This window comes from Hyla sarda, chromosome 11 (assembly GCF_029499605.1).
Source record: "Hyla sarda isolate aHylSar1 chromosome 11, aHylSar1.hap1, whole genome shotgun sequence".
Lineage (NCBI taxonomy): Eukaryota > Metazoa > Chordata > Amphibia > Anura > Hylidae > Hyla > Hyla sarda.
Window position 1 is genome coordinate 54244428 of NC_079199.1, and position 19221 is coordinate 54263648.

At 49.7% G+C, this 19221-nt stretch overlaps 1 protein-coding gene and 1 long non-coding RNA gene across 4 annotated transcripts in view; one reads left to right on the forward strand and one right to left on the reverse strand.

The window, feature by feature from the left end:
- MARK3 (microtubule affinity regulating kinase 3) overlaps positions 1-6837 on the reverse strand; it is a 95248-nt gene extending 88411 nt beyond the window's left edge. For 2 of the 3 annotated variants that reach the window (XM_056546941.1, XM_056546940.1), the window contains exon 1: positions 6165-6833. In XM_056546941.1, coding sequence (XP_056402916.1) covers positions 6165-6215 — 51 coding nt within the window. In that variant the 5' untranslated portion in view covers positions 6216-6833. Of the gene's footprint in view, positions 1-6164 lie in introns of all 3 variants that reach the window. The other variant, XM_056546939.1, reaches the window with a different exon arrangement.
- LOC130295805 (uncharacterized) overlaps positions 1612-19221 on the forward strand; it is a 35506-nt gene continuing 17896 nt past the window's right edge. The window contains exon 1 of the long non-coding RNA XR_008848998.1: positions 1612-1660. This is a non-coding gene — a long non-coding RNA (uncharacterized LOC130295805). The remainder of the gene's footprint in view (positions 1661-19221) is intronic.

The window sequence follows — 19221 nt, forward strand, 5'->3', positions numbered from 1 at the left end:
GCTTACAAGGTGTTCCAATATCCACATGTTTCGGATTTCAATGAGGGTCTAGATAAAGCATCCACACAAATTTTTCAATATCAAAACACTGTTTTTAGTGAGAAAAGGTGTGCGACACAATGATTATTTCCAACCAATGGAAATCCGACAAACAATTAAAGCTCCGTATATACATACATGAGCTGCTAAAATAAAGTTCTGGCTGACAGCTATTCCTCAAGAAAACTATGTGGCTGAGCATGCGTTTTCAACAGGAAAAGGGGAATAGGAGGCTGATACCTAATGGTAACTCATCTATTACAGAAATAAAAGGATCCTGCATGTTGAAATCCAAAACACCTGATCTTTCCTTTACCCCTAACATCACTATAGGGGAAGAGTTGCATCATCAACCTTACACATTAGATAGTTGGCATATTCAAAATCAGCAGATTCTGACAAATTTACCTAACTTATATAGACACTTGTGAGTGACCTTTATAGCAATTACCATCAACAAGCTAATTTCATATATACTGACATTTATTGTTTAAAATGGTAGGCTAGGACTAGGTTAAAAAAAATTATAATTTACCCCTGAAACCGTGTCACATCTGTGCCTGGTATCGCTTTCCCTTTAGTGAGGCTTAGGCCATGTTCACGTTTGCACTAAACAGCCTATCAATTTTGACAAAACACAGCCCCATATATTTTAATCAAAAGTCATCGGAGCCCGCTGAATCTGGCGGGACCAATCGACTATGTGAAGTGTATAATCAGCCACGTTGTACTCAAAGCCACCAAAGCTGTTGTGTGTATGGGGAGATCGGGGGAGAGAGGTGCTGGCCAAACATTCAAACCGACAGGTACTGCACATGTATGGCCACCTTGAAGGGGATGTCCATTAAGAAAAATAGGTCTAAAATGATTACTTATGTGAAACAAACTATTTCAACTGTACAAGCATTTCTGAAAATGTAATGCTTCAGAAATATAGACTCACTAATCCCCCCAGGTGCCTGCATTGCTTTGATAACTGTTGCCGTTTGTTATGACCCACTAGTGCAGTGGTCTTCAACCTGCAGACCTCCAGATGTTGCAAAACTACAACTCCCAGCATGCTCGGGCAGCCATCGGCCGGCCTAGTGACGTTGCCTTGACGACAACGCGCAGGGACGTCCGTGCGCAGCAGATGTCCCTGCGCATGAACGTCCCTGTGCGTCGTCGTCAAGGCAACATTATTAGTCCGGGGACGCCCGGAGCGGAGAAGAGGGCCTCCCGGTGAAAATGGACTGCCCGGAACGACTAACCCTCTCCACCAGACGGTCCCTGCAGCATAGATGGCCCGGACCAGCTCACCCTTACTTCCCATCGAGGGGAGGGGAGTAGAAAACTAAAGGGGGGGTCTGGATGATGACAAAGGCCCGGCAGTGGTCTTCAACCCGCGGACCTCCAGATGTTTCAAAACTACAACTCCCAGCATGCCCGGACAGCTGATGGCTGTCCGGGCATAATGGGAGTTGTAGTTTTGCAACATCTGGAGGTCCGCAGGTTGAAGATCACTGCACTTGTGGTTCCCTTGGTTATGACCTCCAGTGGGTCACATGCTCAGCTCAACTGCAGCCTCCTAAAGGGAATGGCAGTTGGTCTCCACTGCACATACAAGCAAGGGGGATTGTGGGTAAGTGTGTGCTGTTACCTGGCAACAAAAGGGTCAGAACTCAGAGGAAATCAGAAAGTGATCAGATCAATGGGGAAGAAGAACTCTAAAGGAAAATCCAGCTCACCCTCTTAATGTTGTGCGCGGGTCCTCACCCAGGCTCCGTGTGTCCAACAATGAAGAAAGAGAACAAAATGATCCGGCACTTGACGAAATCCACAGCTTTATTCGATCCTCTATAAAAACAGCATGACACACAATTCACAAGGTACCGTATTTTTAGTCCTATAGGACGCACCGGCGTATAAGACGCATCCAATTTTTAGGGGCAAAATCTAAAAAAATAAAGATTTTGAACCCAATAGTGGTCTTCAACCTGCGGACCTCCAGATGTTGGAAAACTACAACTCCCAGCATGCCCGGACAGCCGTTTGCTGTCCGGGCATGCTGGGAGTTGTAGTTTTGCAACATCTGGAGGTCCGCAGATTGAAGACCACTGGTATAGGAGGTAATACTCACGTGTCCCCGCCGCTCCGGATCATCACCGCTGCCCTGGATGTCGCTCCATCGCTGTTGCCGCGTCCCCGTCGCTCTGGAACGTCTCTGCTGCCGGCCGGGTATCCTCGCTCTCTGTTGCCGCCATCACGTCGTTACGCACGCGACGACGTGATGACGAGGAAGGAGAGCGCCGGCCATACAGGGGATCCCTGAACGGAGAAGACACCGAGGAGGCAGGTAAGGTCCCTCCCGGTGTCCTGTAAGCACTAACCCGGCTATTCAGTCGGGCTGTTCGGGACCGCCGAGGTGAGATCGCGGCGGTCCCGAACAGCTCGACTGAACAGCCGGGTTAGTGTCACTTTCCCTTCATACGCGGTGGTCAGCTTTGATCGCCGCGTCTGAAGGGTTAATACAGGGCATCACCGCGATCGGTGATGTCCTGTATTAGCCGCGGGTTCCGGCCGTTGATGGCCGCAGGGACCGCCGTGGTAGGGGTGTATTCGCCGTATAAGACGCACCGACTTTTTCCCCCCAGTTTTGGGGAAGAAAAAGTGCGTCTTATACAGCGAAAAATACGGTATGTGCAATCTTGATGTGTTTCGAGTGCATGCGCTCGAAACACGTCAAGATTGCACATACCTTGTGAATTGTGTGTTGCCATGCTGTTTTTATAGAGGATCGAATGAAGCTGTGGATTTCGTCAAGTGCTGGATCATTTTGCTCTTTCGTCATTGGAAGAAGAACTCTACAGGGATGGAGGTCATTTTACCTAAAACAGCACATTTGTTCTCCTTTACATATCTGTATGTGGTTCACATTTGATTTTACTAATTTTGCTTCGTGGGACAACCCCTTTAAGAACTGAGCATGCAGTACAAGGTTTGCCACCAGAAAATAAACTTTAAAGGGGTACTCCGGTGGAAAAAAAAATCAATTCTATAAAAAAAAATCTTAACCCTTCCAGTACTTAGCTGCTGTATGCTCCAGCGGAAGTCTCTCTTTTTACATTTCTTTTCTGTCTTAACACAGTGATCTCTGCTGACACCTCTGTCCATGTCAGGAACTGTCCAGAGTAGGAACAAATCCCCATAGCAAATCTCTCCTGCTCTGGACAGTTCCTGACATGGACAGAGGTGCCAGCAGAGAGCACTGTGGTCAGACGGAAAAGAAATCCAAAAAGAAGAGAACTTTCTCTGTAGTATACAGCAGCTGATAAGTGCTGGAAGGATTTAGATTTTTTTTAAAGTAATTTACAAACCTGTTTAACTTTCTGGCACAAGTTGATTTAAGAAAAAAAAAGTTTACACTGGAGTACCCCTTTAATGGCTCCCAATATAAATTGGCCAAAGTGGTCTGTAAGGTGCTGTTCGGACCTGCACATCCTTATGGCTTCTGTAATGAGGCTATAGCACCAATATAAACACAACCTTAGCTGGAATACCAAGCAATTGTGGCACTGTTACTGGGAAAGGAAAAAAACAAAAAAACTTTTCTAATCCAGAACAATGCAGATTATGAGAATGTACTGGGGGGGGTGAGACCCTTGTGTCTATGGTCAATATAACGCTAGGCTTGCACATTATGATCTCAGTCTGACTGGCAGCTCAGCAATGGTCATTACATTCCCACATGAAACCCTCCACATATTGGAAGAAAGAAACCTCTTCCCCATAATGGGGTCTTCTCATTGCTCTCACCCCACTTTACAAAAAAAAGGTCATAAATCCCCATCCTCAATGAATACAACACATTTACCCATTGACACACAACCCTATTCGTAACTATTTCAAATAAACTACAGTGGTCCCTCAAGTTACAATATTAATTGGTTCCAGGACGACCATTGTATGTTGAGACCAGAACTCTACGGAAACCTGGTAATTGGTTCTAAAGGCACCAAAATGTCATCCAAAAATAGGAAAAAGTGAGGATTAAAGATAAATAAGTAGATAACTAATATAGATAAAGCAAATCCTTACATATAAAAGTAAGAAAGATCTGCTGGGAGCTGTAAATCACTGTTTGTCAGTGTTTCCCAAGCAGGGAACCTGCAGCTGTTGCAAAACTACAACTTCCAGCATGCCCGGACAGACAGCGGATGTCTGGGCATGCTGGGAGTTGTTGTTTTGCAACAGCTGGGGGCACTCTGCTTGGGAAACACTGGTCTATGTAGGGGACAGGAGCTTCTTCTGGGTCCTGTACAGTACACGCAATGTCCTAAAAAAGTAACATGGAGTCACCCTCATTTGGTGTCCAAAGGTAACCCTGGTACATGTAAAGTGTACAGAACAGACATCAGTCAGTGCATACGCTTCAGTAATACAGGGGTTTTACCAATAAAATGCCCATTCTTATTGGTGAGTTCTTCCAGCCATTGACACGTTTCACAGATCTGGACTGTCTGTACATTGTATGTTAAGTCTGGTTTCAACTTACAATGGTCCAGAAAAGACTTGTATGTTCAAGCCATTGTAAGTTGAGGGATCACTGTATTTCAAATACAGTTTAACCCCAATCTAAGGCTATCCAGCTATTGCAAAACTACAACTCCTATCATGCCCAAAGCCTTGGGCTGCCTGGTCATGATGTGGGATGTAATACTAGGACAGTAGAGAGCCACAGATTGAGAGCACAGCCCTAAACCTGAGAACAGCCTAACCACACATCCCCTGCTTACTAAACACCACCAGGTAAATAAACCTTGCTACAAATGTGTAACTTTATAAAATGGTAACATTGTGAATGTGCAAAGGACACAAAGACACAATCCACTACAGACAGTGAGCTGCATTGCAGGGCCACACAGGGCAAAATCCACACTGAAATACCACTTCAAAACCGTTGCAGATTTTGTTTGGGATTTTTAGAGCTCCCAATGATTTTAATGGGAGCTTCAGTGTGGATATGAATTTCCCACTGAAATCAATAGGGAAGTATTTCCCAACCAGTGTGCCTCCAGCCAAAGGCTCTCCGTGCATGCTGGGAGTTGTAGTTTTTCAACAGCTGCCGGAAAACTGGTTGAGAAACACTGCTATAGGGGATGGATTTTTGAGGTGGGAATCAGTGCCTCAATATCTGGACAAATTGTTGCCTATGAACAAGCCCTAAGGGAAAATTCATATGTAGCAGATTTGTACAAATATCTGCAACTGTCCCATTCATCAGAAGGGACCGAAACAACAAGATTAATGGAAATGATTTTCCATTGCTAAAATTTCCACGTCAAATGTGCTCCATGAGAATACACCCTTTTAGTGGAAAAGGCATGAGAGCAACGTAAAGAATATGAAATACATATATTAGTGTGATATAATCTTCTAATAAGTTGTAGTTGCAAAACTACAACGCCCAGAATGCAGGGGCAGTCTTTGGCTGTCGGTGCGTGCTGGGAATTGTAGTTTCATAACAGCTGAAGGCACACTGGTTGGGAAACAGAGACAAACCACATACAAGAGAAAGATATACAGAGAGAAAGAAACAAATAAATCAATACATATATAAAGAGATGACAGATCATTAAATACTTACAGAAAACTGACTATATGAGAGATCTAGCGGATAACAGATCAATAGATTGATAAAGAGCCAATACATACACAGATAATAGGTAGATGACAGATCGATAGATATGGACATAGATCAGCGTTTCCCAAACAGGGTGCCTCCAGCAGTTGCAAATATACAACTCCCAGCATGCCCAGAAGCCTTTGGCTGTCTGGGCATGCTGGGAGTTGTAGTTTCACAACCTCTGGAGGCACACTGGTTGGGAAAAACTGCAACAGATACACAGATAATAGGTAGATGACAGATCAATAAAGACATAGATGAACAAATCAATGCATTCCTGGAAAACAACCCAAAAAGTTAGGGACTCTAAAGATCTATGATCGACGGAGACTAGAATAACCCATTAGTCCCCAGATAAGACAATATATGTACAGTACATAGGAGCCTATTGTAGGCCTGTACAGCCGGGCTGGGATGTACCATGAGTACACGGGGGTGGTCAGATGATGATGTCACTTACGTTCTCCGTGTCCCGCTCATTCACCGTGGGCAGGGGGGTTCTGGTGGACATGGTGCGGATCCCTGTCGGCCCCTGTGCTGTGCTGTGAGGCCGGGCTGTGAACCCGGGGTTAGGGCAGGGATGAGGGGAGGGCAGTGTTCACACTCAGTTGTTCACCGTTTTCTCCTGTGGGCACATTCTATACATGGGGATTATACGGCGGCCTGCTCCATTATCCTCTATAGACACATCACCGGGAACAGTGGCCAGTACAGACACCGGACCTCTCGGTACAACAGGCCCTGTATGAGATGTAATGTCACCGGGGCGAGGCTCACGGACTCCCCGAGCCGCACACACCGAGGGGCGGGCTGACGGGTGACTCCGCTGTCGTGGTAAACGTCCCGCTCCTCGCTCCACGGACCCCTATGGACATTTGGAGGGGGGCGATATGTAATGTCTTATCCGCCCCAGATACAGCGCTCTGCCCCCTCCGTGCCGCTACTACTACACCATCCAAGATGGCCGCCCCGCTTCCTCCGGACGGATCCTCAAAGCCTAGCCCAGCTACAGCCGCCGGAAGTGACGTCGACACCGTCTGCCGCGCTGATTGGAGTGCGGGGTTGGTTGTTGTTGCTAGGGGCGACTCGGGCTGTGTGTTGTGGAGAAGCTGAGGCTGTGGAGATTGGTGTAGGGGCTATGCCTGCTCTGTGCTGCAGGGGGCGCTCTCTTGGGAGCTTGATTGTACTTGTAGTTCCCACACAGCTGTTTGGTGTCAGAACATGGCTAGAGCCACACACAGCAATGCAGTTTCCTGGTCATGACATCACTGACTACTACTGAGCGCCCCCTATCTATCATTTCAGATGGTGCCACTTCATTTTTCAAGACCTTTTAGGTGTCAGTATAAACCAGTGATTTCCAAACAGTGTGTGTCCAGTTGTTGCAAAACTACTGCTCCCAGCATGCCCGGACAGGCGTCCGGGCATGCTGGGAGTTGTAGTTTTTCAACAGCTGGAGACAAAACTGCTTGGAAAACACTGGTATAAACGTAATACACAAACCATGTGGACTGTCATTCAGCTGTGACTGCCAACATCTGGTAGGGTTGCCACCTTTCTTGCAACAACAAAAAAAATACCGGCCATGCTCATTTGCATAATTAATTATATATGCGTGACATCACCGGATATACATAAGCTGGGGGGGATTTTGTTCTATTCTGACCCCTATAACCTTTCATTTCTCCTTATACGGGCCTGTATGAGGGTCATTTTTTGCGCCCAATCTGAAGTTATTAACAGTACTAGAGAGGAGCGAATTTACAGTAAATTCGATTCGTCACAAACTTCTCGGCTCGGCAGTTGATGACTTAAATTAGCTTAAATTAGCATAAATTAGTTCAGCTTTCAGGTGCTCCCGTGGGCTGGAAAAGGTGGATACAGTCCTAGGAGACTCTTTCCTAGGACTGTATCCACCTTTTCCAGCCCACCGGAGCACCTGAAAGCGGAACTAATTTATGCAGGAAAAGCCATCAACTGCCGAGCCGAGAAGTACGTGACGAATCGAATTTACTATAAATTCGCTCATCTCTAAACAGTACCATTGTTGTTTTGATGGGACTTTTTGATCGCTATTTTTTATTAAATTCGGGAGTTGCAGTTAGTTACTAACTACAACTCCCAGCATGCCCTGATACAGCCTGTGGCTCAGCAGCTGCCCCAAATGAAAACTACAACTCCCAGCATGTTGGACTATATAGTAGTATATAGTATAGGTCAGTGTTTCCTAACCAGGAGTGCCTCCAGCTGTTACAAAACTGCAACTCCCAGCATGCCCGGACAGCCAACGGCTGTCCGGGCATGCTGGGAGTTGCAGTTTTGCAACAGCTGGGAGCGCTCTGTTTTGGAAACACTGGTATAGTATATGGTGCAACATTCGGGGAGTTGGAGGATTGGTTGATTAAATACCGACAGGGTGGACAAAATACCGGCTGTGCGGGTAAAATACCGGCCAAGTGGCAACCCTAAGATCTGATGACTGACATAGTGTGTGTAAACAGGGCCTTAGGTTGAGGTGCGTTTGTTGTCGTGAGTAGCCACCTTGCCTGTCTACGGAAACATGGAAACTCACAATAAAACTTCTACATGTGACTAGATTTCAGCTGGTCCAAAAGCCAGGTTAACACGTAGCTTTACATGCCAATATATACTCCAGAAAACCACATTCAATGCACACTTATTGTTTCCTATGGGAGTATAGATTAAATGGGCACTGTCACCAACATTTTTTTTGTTGATATGTTGTAGTACTTATGTACGAGGGATCTCCGTGACGTCACTACTGAATTAGGACTGATGCCGGCCAGGCAATCGGTCCTAATTCAGTCAGCCAATCAGCCTGCGCTCGCTCCCTGCCTGTCAATCAGACAGGAGGGAGTGAGCGCTGAGAGCACAGAGGATGTGTGCATTGGCTTACTGGCCTCTCACGCCGGCCCTGCCTCCTGGCTGCTGCTGCCTCAGGACTGTCCTGCACTGCGGTAAGTTATTTTCGGGGGGTAGAGCCGGTTGCGCCGCATTGGCAGGGGGTGTTTCATTCAGTGGGTTGCGCGGTGGCAGCCGGGGGGGGGGGGGGGGTTGTTTGATCGATAGAGAGCAGGTTGCGCAGTGGGGTTCGAGGTAGCGGGTTGCGGCCCTAACAAAGATATTTTGTTTTCACAGGGTGAAAACACAGGGTGCCTCCAGTTGTTTCACCACTACAACTCACAGCATGCCCTGACAGCCAATAGATGTCAGGGCAAGCTGGGAGTTGTAGTGGTAAAACAGCTGGAGGTACTGTCACGGTGCCGGCTGGCAGGAGGTGGATCCTCTGTGCCAGAGAGGGATTGGCGTGGACCGTGCTAGTGGACCGGTTCTAAGTCACTACTGGTTTTCACCAGAGCCCGCCGCAAAGCGGGATGGTCTTGCTGCGGCGGTAGTGACCAGGTCGTATCCACTAGCAACGGCTCAACCTCTCTGACTGCTGAAGATAGGCGCGGTACAAGGGAGTAGACAGAAGCAAGGTCGGACGTAGCAGAAGGTCGGGGCAGGCAGCAAGGATCGTAGTCAGGGGCAACGGCAGGAGGTCTGGAACACAGGCTAGGAACACACAAGGAACGCTTTCACTGGCACAATGGCAACAAGATCCGGCGAGGGAGTGCAGGGGAAGTGAGGTATAAATAGGGAGTGCACAGGTGAACACACTAATTAGAACCACTGCGCCAATCAGCGGCGCAGTGGCCCTTTAAATCGCAGAGACCCGGCGCGCGCGCGCCCTAGGGAGCGACGGAGACGGAGAGCGAGTCAGGTACGGGAGCCGGGGTGCGCATCGCGAGCGGGCGCCACCCGCATCGCGAATCGCATCCCGGCTGGAGGCGGTATCGCAGCGCACCGGGTCAGTGGATCTGACCGGAGCGCTGCAGTAGCGAGAGTGTAGCGAGCGCTCCGGGGAGGAGCGGGGACCCGGAGCGCTCGGCGTAACAGTACCCCCCCCCCTTGGGTCTCCCCCTCTTCTTAGAGCCTGAGAACCTGAGGAGCAGACTTTTGTCTAGGATATTGTCCTCAGGTTCCCAGGATCTCTCTTCAGGCCCACAACCCTCCCAATCGACTAAAAAAAAAGTTTTCCCTCTGACCTTCTTGGAGGCCAGTATCTCCTTTACGGAGAAGATGTCCGAGGAGCCGGAAACAGGAGTGGGAGAAACAAGTTTGGGAGAGAAACGGTTGATGATGAGTGGTTTAAGAAGAGAAACGTGAAAGGCATTAGGAATACGAAGAGAAGGAGGAAGAAGAAGTTTGTAAGAGACAGGATTAATCTGGCACAAAATTTTGAAAGGACCAAGATAGCGTGGTCCCAATTTGTAGCTAGGGACACGGAAGCGGACATATTTAGCGGAGAGCCATACCTTGTCTCCAGGAGAAAAAATGGGGGGAGCTCTTCTTTTCTTATCAGCAAACTTCTTCATGCGTTATGAAGCCTGTAAGAGAGAATTTTGGGTCTCTTTCCATATGGTGGAAAGATCACGAGATATTTCATCCACAGCGGGCAAACCAGAGGGCAAGGGAGTAGGGAGGGGGGGAAGAGGGTGACGGCCGTACACCACGAAAAATGGGGATTTGGAGGAAGATTCAGAGACTCTGAAGTTATACGAGAATTCGGCCCATGGTAGAAGATCTGCCCAGTCATCCTGGCGGGAGGAAACAAAATGCCGTAAATAATCACCCAGGACCTGGTTAATTCTTTCTACTTGCCCATTGGATTGAGGATGATATGCAGAAGAAAAGTTTAATTTAATCTTGAGTTGTTTACAGAGAGCTCTCCAGAATTTTGACACGAATTGGACGCCTCTATCCGAGACGATCTGCGTGGGCAACCCGTGAAGACGAAAAATGTGTACAAAAAATTGTTTTGCCAACTGAGGCGCTGAAGGAAGACCAGGAAGAGGGATGAAATGTGCCATCTTGGAGAATCCATCAACGACCACCCAAACAACAGTGTTGCCACGGGATGGGGGTAAGTCTGTAATAAAGTCCATACCAATCAGAGACCAAGGCTGTTCGGGGACAGGCAGAGAATGAAGAAGACCAGCGGGCTTCTGGCGAGGAGTCTTATCCCGGGCACAGACAGTGCAGGCTCGCACAAAATCCACAACATCCGTCTCCAGAGTCGGCCACCAATAGAAACGAGAGATGAGTTGCACGGATTTCTTGATGCCCGCATGACCTGCGAGATGGGAGGAGTGACCCCATTTGAGGATTCCGAGGCGTTGGCGTGGAGAGACGAAGGTCTTCCCTGGAGGAGTTTGCCTGATGGAGGCTGGAGAAGTGGAGATCAGGCAGTCAGGAGGAATGATGTGTTGCGGAGAGAGCTCTACTTCCGAGGCATCCGAGGAACGAGAGAGAGCATCGGCCCTAATGTTCTTATCGGCAGGCCGAAAGTGAATTTCAAAATTAAATCGGGCAAAGAACAGAGACCACCTGGCCTGGCGAGGATTGAGCCGTTGGGCAGACTGGAGATAGGAGAGGTTCTTGTGATCGGTGTAAATAATAACTGGAAATCTTGATCCCTCCAGCAGATGCCTCCATTCCTCAAGTGCTAATTTAATGGCTAGAAGCTCTCGATCCCCGATGGAGTAGTTCCTCTCCGCCGGAGAGAAGGTCCTAGAAAAAAACCCACAAGTAACAGCATGCCCGGAAGAATTTTTTTGTAGAAGGACCGCTCCAGCTCCTACTGCGGAGGCATCAACCTCCAATAGGAAGGGTTTAGATGGGTCAGGTCTGGAGAGCACGGGAGCCGAAGAAAAGGCAGACTTGAGCTGTTTAAAGGCGTCTTCCGCTTGAGGAGGCCATGACTTAGGATTGGCATTCTTTTTGGTTAAAGCCACGATAGGAGCCACAATGGTGGAAAAATGTGGAATAAATTGTCTGTAATAATTGGCGAACCCCAAAAAGCTTTGGATAGCACGGAGTCCGGAGGGGCGTGGCCAATCTAAGACGGCAGAGAGTTTGTCTGGGTCCATTTGTAGTCCCTGGCCAGAGACCAAGTATCCTAGGAAAGGAAGAGATTGACATTCAAACAGACATTTCTCCATTTTGGCATAAAGTTGATTGTCACGAAGTCTCTGAAGAACCATGCGGACATGCTGGCGGTGTTCTTCTAGATTGGCAGAAAAAATCAGGATATCGTCCAGATATACAACAACACAGGAATACAAGAGATCACGAAAAATTTCGTTAACAAAGTCTTGGAAGACGGCAGGGGCGTTGCACAGGCCAAAGGGCATGACCAGATACTCAAAGTGTCCATCTCTAGTGTTAAATGCCGTTTTCCATTCATCCCCCTCTCTGATGCGGATGAGATTATAAGCACCTCTTAAGTCCAGTTTGGTAAAGATGTGGGCACCTTGGAGGCGATCAAAGAGTTCAGAGATGAGAGGTAGAGGGTAGCGGTTCTTTACCGTGATTTTATTAAGACCGCGGTAGTCAATGCAAGGACGTAGGGAGCCATCTTTTTTGGACACAAAGAAAAATCCGGCTCCGGCAGGAGAGGAGGATTTGCGGATAAAGCCCTTTTTTAAATTTTCCTGGATGTACTCAGACATAGCAAGAGTCTCTGGGGCAGAGAGAGGATAAATTCTGCCCCGGGGTGGAGTAGTGCCCGGGAGGAGGTCAATAGGACAGTCATAAGGCCTGTGAGGAGGTAGAGTCTCAGCTTGTTTTTTGCAAAAAACATCCGCAAAGTCCATATAGGCCTTAGGGAGACCGGTTACAGGGGGAACCACAGAGTCACGGCAAGGAGTACTGGGAACCGGTTTAAGGCAGTCCTTGAAACAAGAGGGGCCCCAACTCTTGATCTCCCCAGTGGACCAATCCAGGGTTGGGGAATGGTGTTGAAGCCAGGGTAGTCCAAGGAGAATTTCGGAAGTGCAATTGGGGAGGACCAAAAACTCAATTTTCTCGTGATGAGGTCCGATGCACATTAGGAGGGGCTCCGTGCAGAAACGAATGGTACAGTCTAATCTTTCATTGTTAACACAATTGATGTAGAGGGGTCTGGCGAGACTGGTCACCGGGATGTTGAACCTGTTGACGAGAGAGGCCAAAATAAAATTTCCTGCAGATCCGGAATCCAAGAAGGCCATAGTAGAGAAGGAGAAGGTAGAGGCAGATATCCGCACAGGCACAGTAAGACGTGGAGAAGCAGAGTTGACATCAAGGACTGTCTCACCTTTGTGCGGAGTCAGCGTACGTCTTTCCAGGCGGGGAGGACGGATAGGACAATCCTTCAGGAAGTGTTCGGTACCGGCACAGTACAGGCAGAGATTCTCCATGCGGCGTCGTGTCCTCTCTTGAGGTGTCAGGCGAGACCGGTCGACCTGCATAGCCTCCACGGCGGGAGGCACAGGAACGGATTGCAGGGGACCCGAGGAGAGAGGAGCCGGGGAGAAAAAACGCCTCGTGCGAACAAAGTCCATATCCTGGCGGAGCTCCTGACGCCTTTCGGAAAAACGCATGTCAATGCGAGTGGCTAGATGAATGAGTTCATGTAGGTTAGCAGGAATTTCTCGTGCGGCCAGAACATCTTTAATGTTGCTGGATAGGCCTTTTTTAAAGGTCGCGCAGAGGGCCTCATTATTCCAGGATAGTTCTGAAGCAAGAGTACGGAATTGTACGGCGTACTCGCCAACGGAAGAATTACCCTGGACCAGGTTCAACAGGGCAGTCTTAGCAGAAGAGGCTCGGGCAGGTTCCTCAAAGACACTTCGAATTTCCGAGAAGAAGGAGTGTACAGAGGCAGTGACGGGGTCATTGCGGTCCCAGAGCGGTGTGGCCCATGACAGAGCTTTTCCAGACAGAAGGCTGACTACGAAAGCCACCTTAGACCTTTCAGTAGGAAACTGGTCCGACATCATCTCCAAGTGCAGGGAACATTGAGAAAGAAAGCCACGGCAAAATTTAGAGTCCCCATCAAATTTATCCGGCAAGGATAGTCGTAGGCCTGAAGCGGCCACTCGCTGCGGAGGAGGTGCAGGAGCTGGCGGAGGAGATGATTGCTGAAGCTGTGGTAGTAGCTGCTGTAGCATCACGGTCAGTTGAGACAGCTGGTGGCCTTGTTGCGCTATCTGTTGTGACTGCTGGGCGACCACCGTGGTGAGGTCGGCGACAACTGGCAGAGGAACTTCAGCGGGATCCATCGCCGGATCTACTGTCACGGTGCCGGCTGGCAGGAGGTGGATCCTCTGTGCCAGAGAGGGATTGGCGTGGACCGTGCTAGTGGACCGGTTCTAAGTCACTACTGGTTTTCACCAGAGCCCGCCGCAAAGCGGGATGGTCTTGCTGCGGCGGTAGTGACCAGGTCGTATCCACTAGCAACGGCTCAACCTCTCTGACTGCTGAAGATAGGCGCGGTACAAGGGAGTAGACAGAAGCAAGGTCGGACGTAGCAGAAGGTCGGGGCAGGCAGCAAGGATCGTAGTCAGGGGCAACGGCAGGAGGTCTGGAACACAGGCTAGGAACACACAAGGAACGCTTTCACTGGCACAATGGCAACAAGATCCGGCGAGGGAGTGCAGGGGAAGTGAGGTATAAATAGGGAGTGCACAGGTGAACACACTAATTAGAACCACTGCGCCAATCAGCGGCGCAGTGGCCCTTTAAATCGCATAGACCCGGCGCGCGCGCGCCCTAGGGAGCGGGGCCGCGCGCGCCGGGGACAGGACCGACGGAGAGCGAGTCAGGTACGGGAGCCGGGGTGCGCATCGCGAGCGGGCGCCACCCGCATCGCGAATCGCATCCCGGCTGGAGGCGGTATCGCAGCGCACCGGGTCAGTGGATCTGACCGGAGCGCTGCAGTAGCGAGAGTGTAGCGAGCGCTCCGGGGAGGAGCGGGGACCCGGAGCGCTCGGCGTAACAGGTACCCTGTATAGATGAATAGTGATGTTGCGAACATAAAATTTTCGGTTCGCGAATGGCGAACGCGAACTTCCGTAAATGTTCGCGAATCGGGTGAACCGCCATTGACTTCAATGGGCAGACAAATTTTAAAACCCACAGGGACTCTTTCTGGCCACAATAGTGATTTAAAAGTTGTTTCAAGGGGACTAAAACCTGGACTGTGGCGTGCCGGAGGGGGATCCATGGCCAAACTCCTATGGAAAATTACATAGTTGATGCAGAGTCTGGTTTTAATCCATAAAGGGCATAAATCACCTATTGTTCCTAAATTCTTTGGAATAACGTGCTTTAGCCCCCTTTAGGCAGCACATAGAGCCCCCCTTTAGGCAGCATATAGTTAGATCCCCCATTTAGACAGCACATATATTCCCCCATATTAGGCAGCACATAGTTAGATATACAACAACACAGGAATACAAGAGATCACGAAAAATTTCGTTAACAAAGTCTTGGAAGACGGCAGGGGCGTTGCACAGGCCAAAGGGCATGACCAGATACTCAAAGTGTCCATCTCTAGTGTTAAATGCCGTTTTCCATTCATCCCCCTCTCTGATGCGGATGAGATTATAAGCACCTCTTAAGTCCAGTTTGGTAAAGATGTGGGCACCTTGGAGGCGATCAAAGAGTTCAGAGATGAGAGGTAGGGGGTAGCGGTTCTTTACCGTGATTTTATTAAGACCGCGGTAGTCAATGCAAGGACGTAGGGAGCCATCTTTTTTGGACACAAAGAAAAATCCGGCTCCGGCAGGAGAGGAGGATTTGCGGATAAAGCCCTTTTTTAAATTTTCCTGGATGTACTCAGACATAGCAAGAGTCTCTGGGGCAGAGAGAGGATAAATTCTGCCCCGGGGTGGAGTAGTGCCCGGGAGGAGGTCAATAGGACAGTCATAAGGCCTGTGAGGAGGTAGAGTCTCAGCTTGTTTTTTGCAAAAAACATCCGCAAAGTCAATATAGGCCTTAGGGAGACCGGTTACAGGGGGAACCACAGAGTCACGGCAAGGAGTACTGGGAACCGGTTTAAGGCAGTCCTTGAAACAAGAGGGGCCCCAACTCTTGATCTCCCCAGTGGACCAATCCAGGGTTGGGGAATGGTGTTGAAGCCAGGGTAGTCCAAGGAGAATTTCGGAAGTGCAATTGGGGAGGACCAAAAACTCAATTTTCTCGTGATGAGGTCCGATGCACATTAGGAGGGGCTCCGTGCAGAAACGAATGGTACAGTCTAATCTTTCATTGTTAACACAATTGATGTAGAGGGGTCTGGCGAGACTGGTCACCGGGATGTTGAACCTGTTGACGAGAGAGGCCAAAATAAAATTTCCTGCAGATCCGGAATCCAAGAAGGCCATAGTAGAGAAGGAGAAGGTAGAGGCAGATATCCGCACAGGCACAGTAAGACGTGGAGAAGCAGAGTTGACATCAAGGACTGTCTCACCTTTGTGCGGAGTCAGCGTACGTCTTTCCAGGCGGGGAGGACGGATAGGACAATCCTTCAGGAAGTGTTCGGTACCGGCACAGTACAGGCAGAGATTCTCCATGCGGCGTCGTGTCCTCTCTTGAGGTGTCAGGCGAGACCGGTCGACCTGCATAGCCTCCACGGCGGGAGGCACAGGAACGGATTGCAGGGGACCCGAGGAGAGAGGAGCCGGGGAGAAAAAACGCCTCGTGCGAACAAAGTCCATATCCTGGCGGAGCTCCTGACGCCTTTCGGAAAAACGCATGTCAATGCGAGTGGCTAGATGAATGAGTTCATGTAGGTTAGCAGGAATTTCTCGTGCGGCCAGAACATCTTTAATGTTGCTGGATAGGCCTTTTTTAAAGGTCGCGCAGAGGGCCTCATTATTCCAGGATAGTTCTGAAGCAAGAGTACGGAATTGTACGGCGTACTCGCCAACGGAAGAATTACCCTGGACCAGGTTCAACAGGGCAGTCTCAGCAGAAGAGGCTCGGGCAGGTTCCTCAAAGACACTTCGAATTTCCGAGAAGAAGGAGTGTACAGAGGCAGTGACGGGGTCATTGCGGTCCCAGAGCGGTGTGGCCCATGACAGAGCTTTTCCAGACAGAAGGCTGACTACGAAAGCCACCTTAGACCTTTCAGTAGGAAACTGGTCCGACATCATCTCCAAGTGCAGGGAACATTGAGAAAGAAAGCCACGGCAAAATTTAGAGTCCCCATCAAATTTATCCGGCAAGGATAGTCGTAGGCCTGAAGCGGCCACTCGCTGCGGAGGAGGTGCAGGAGCTGGCGGAGGAGATGATTGCTGAAGCTGTGGTAGTAGCTGCTGTAGCATCACGGTCAGTTGAGACAGCTGGTGGCCTTGTTGCGCTATCTGTTGTGACTGCTGGGCGACCACCGTGGTGAGGTCGGCGACAACTGGCAGAGGAACTTCAGCGGGATCCATCGCCGGATCTACTGTCACGGTGCCGGCTGGCAGGAGGTGGATCCTCTGTGCCAGAGAGGGATTGGCGTGGACCGTGCTAGTGGACCGGTTCTAAGTCACTACTGGTTTTCACCAGAGCCCGCCGCAAAGCGGGATGGTCTTGCTGCGGCGGTAGTGACCAGGTCGTATCCACTAGCAACGGCTCAACCTCTCTGACTGCTGAAGATAGGCGCGGTACAAGGGAGTAGACAGAAGCAAGGTCGGACGTAGCAGAAGGTCGGGGCAGGCAGCAAGGATCGTAGTCAGGGGCAACGGCAGGAGGTCTGGAACACAGGCTAGGAACACACAAGGAACGCTTTCACTGGCACAATGGCAACAAGATCCGGCGAGGGAGTGCAGGGGAAGTGAGGTATAAATAGGGAGTGCACAGGTGAACACACTAATTAGAACCACTGCGCCAATCAGCGGCGCAGTGGCCCTTTAAATCGCATAGACCCGGCGCGCGCGCGCCCTAGGGAGCGGGGCCGCGCGCGCCGGGGACAGGACCGACGGAGAGCGAGTCAGGTACGGGAGCCGGGGTGCGCATCGCGAGCGGGCGCCACCCGCATCGCGAATCGCATCCCGGCTGGAGGCGGTATCGCAGCGCACCGGGTCAGTGGATCTGACCGGAGCGCTGCAGTAGCGAGAGTGTAGCGAGCGCTCCGGGGAGGAGCGGGGACCCGGAGCGCTCGGCGTAACAGGTACCCTGTATAGATGAATAGTGATGTTGCGAACATAAAATTTTTGGTTCGCGAATGGCGAACGCGAACTTCCGTAAATGTTCGCGAATCGGGTGAACCGCCATTGACTTCAATGGGCAGACAAATTTTAAAACCCACAGGGACTCTTTCTGGCCACAATAGTGATTTAAAAGTTGTTTCAAGGGGACTAAAACCTGGACTGTGGCGTGCCGGAGGGGGATCCATGGCCAAACTCCTATGGAAAATTACATAGTTGATGCAGAGTCTGGTTTTAATCCATAAAGGGCATAAATCACCTATTGTTCCTAAATTCTTTGGAATAACGTGCTTTAGCCCCCTTTAGGCAGCACATAGAGCCCCCCTTTAGGCAGCATATAGTTAGATCCCCCATTTAGACAGCACATATATTCCCCCATATTAGGCAGCACATAGTTAGAGCCCCCCTTTAGCAGCACATAGTTAGATCCCCCCTTTAGGCATCACATAGTTAGATCCCCCCTTTAGGCAGCACATAGATTCCCCCATGTTAGGCAGCACATAGTTGGAGCCCCCCCTTTAGGCAGCACATAGAGCCCCCCTTTAGGCAGCACATAGAGCCCCCCATATTAGGCAGCACATAGTTAGAGCCTCCCTAAAGGGAGCACATAGATTCCCCCATATTAGGCAGCACATAGTTAGAGCCCCCCTTTAGGCAGCACTGGTTTTATTTCACAGCAAAAAAAAAAAAGGCATTTTCTTTTTATTTGAACAACTATCACACCAAATGTGATTTGCATATTTCCCCATATTAGGCAGCACATAGTTAGAGCCTCCCTTTAGGCAGCACATAGATTCCCCCATATTAGGCAGCACATAGTTAGAGCCTCCCTTTAGGCAGCACATAGAGCCCCCCTTTAGGCATCACATAGTTAGATCCCCCCCTTTAGGCAGCACATAGATTCCCCCATGTTAGGCAGCACATAGTTAGAGCCCCCCTTTAGGCAGCACATAGAGCCCCCCTTTAGGCAGCACATAGATTCCCCCATATTAGGCAGCACATAGTTAGAGCCTCCCTTTAGGCAGCACATAGATTCCCCCATATTAGGCAGCACATAGTTAGAGCCTCCCTTTAGGCAGCACATAGATTCCCCCATATTAGGCAGCACATAGAGCCCCCCTTTAGGCAGCACATACAGCCCCCCTTTAGGCATCACATAGTTAGATCCCCCCCTTTAGGCAGCACATAGATTTCCCCATGTTAGGCAGGACATAGTTAGAGCCCCCCTTTAGGCAGCACATAGATTCCCCCATTTTAGGCAGCACATAGTTAGAGCCTCCCTTTAGGCAGCACATAGATTCCCCCATTTTAGGCAGCACATAGTTAGAGCCTCCCTTTAAACAGCACATATAGTCCTCCATTAGGCATCACATAGTTAGATCCCTCCCTTAGGCAGCACATAGATTCCCCCATATTAGGCAGCACATAGTTAGA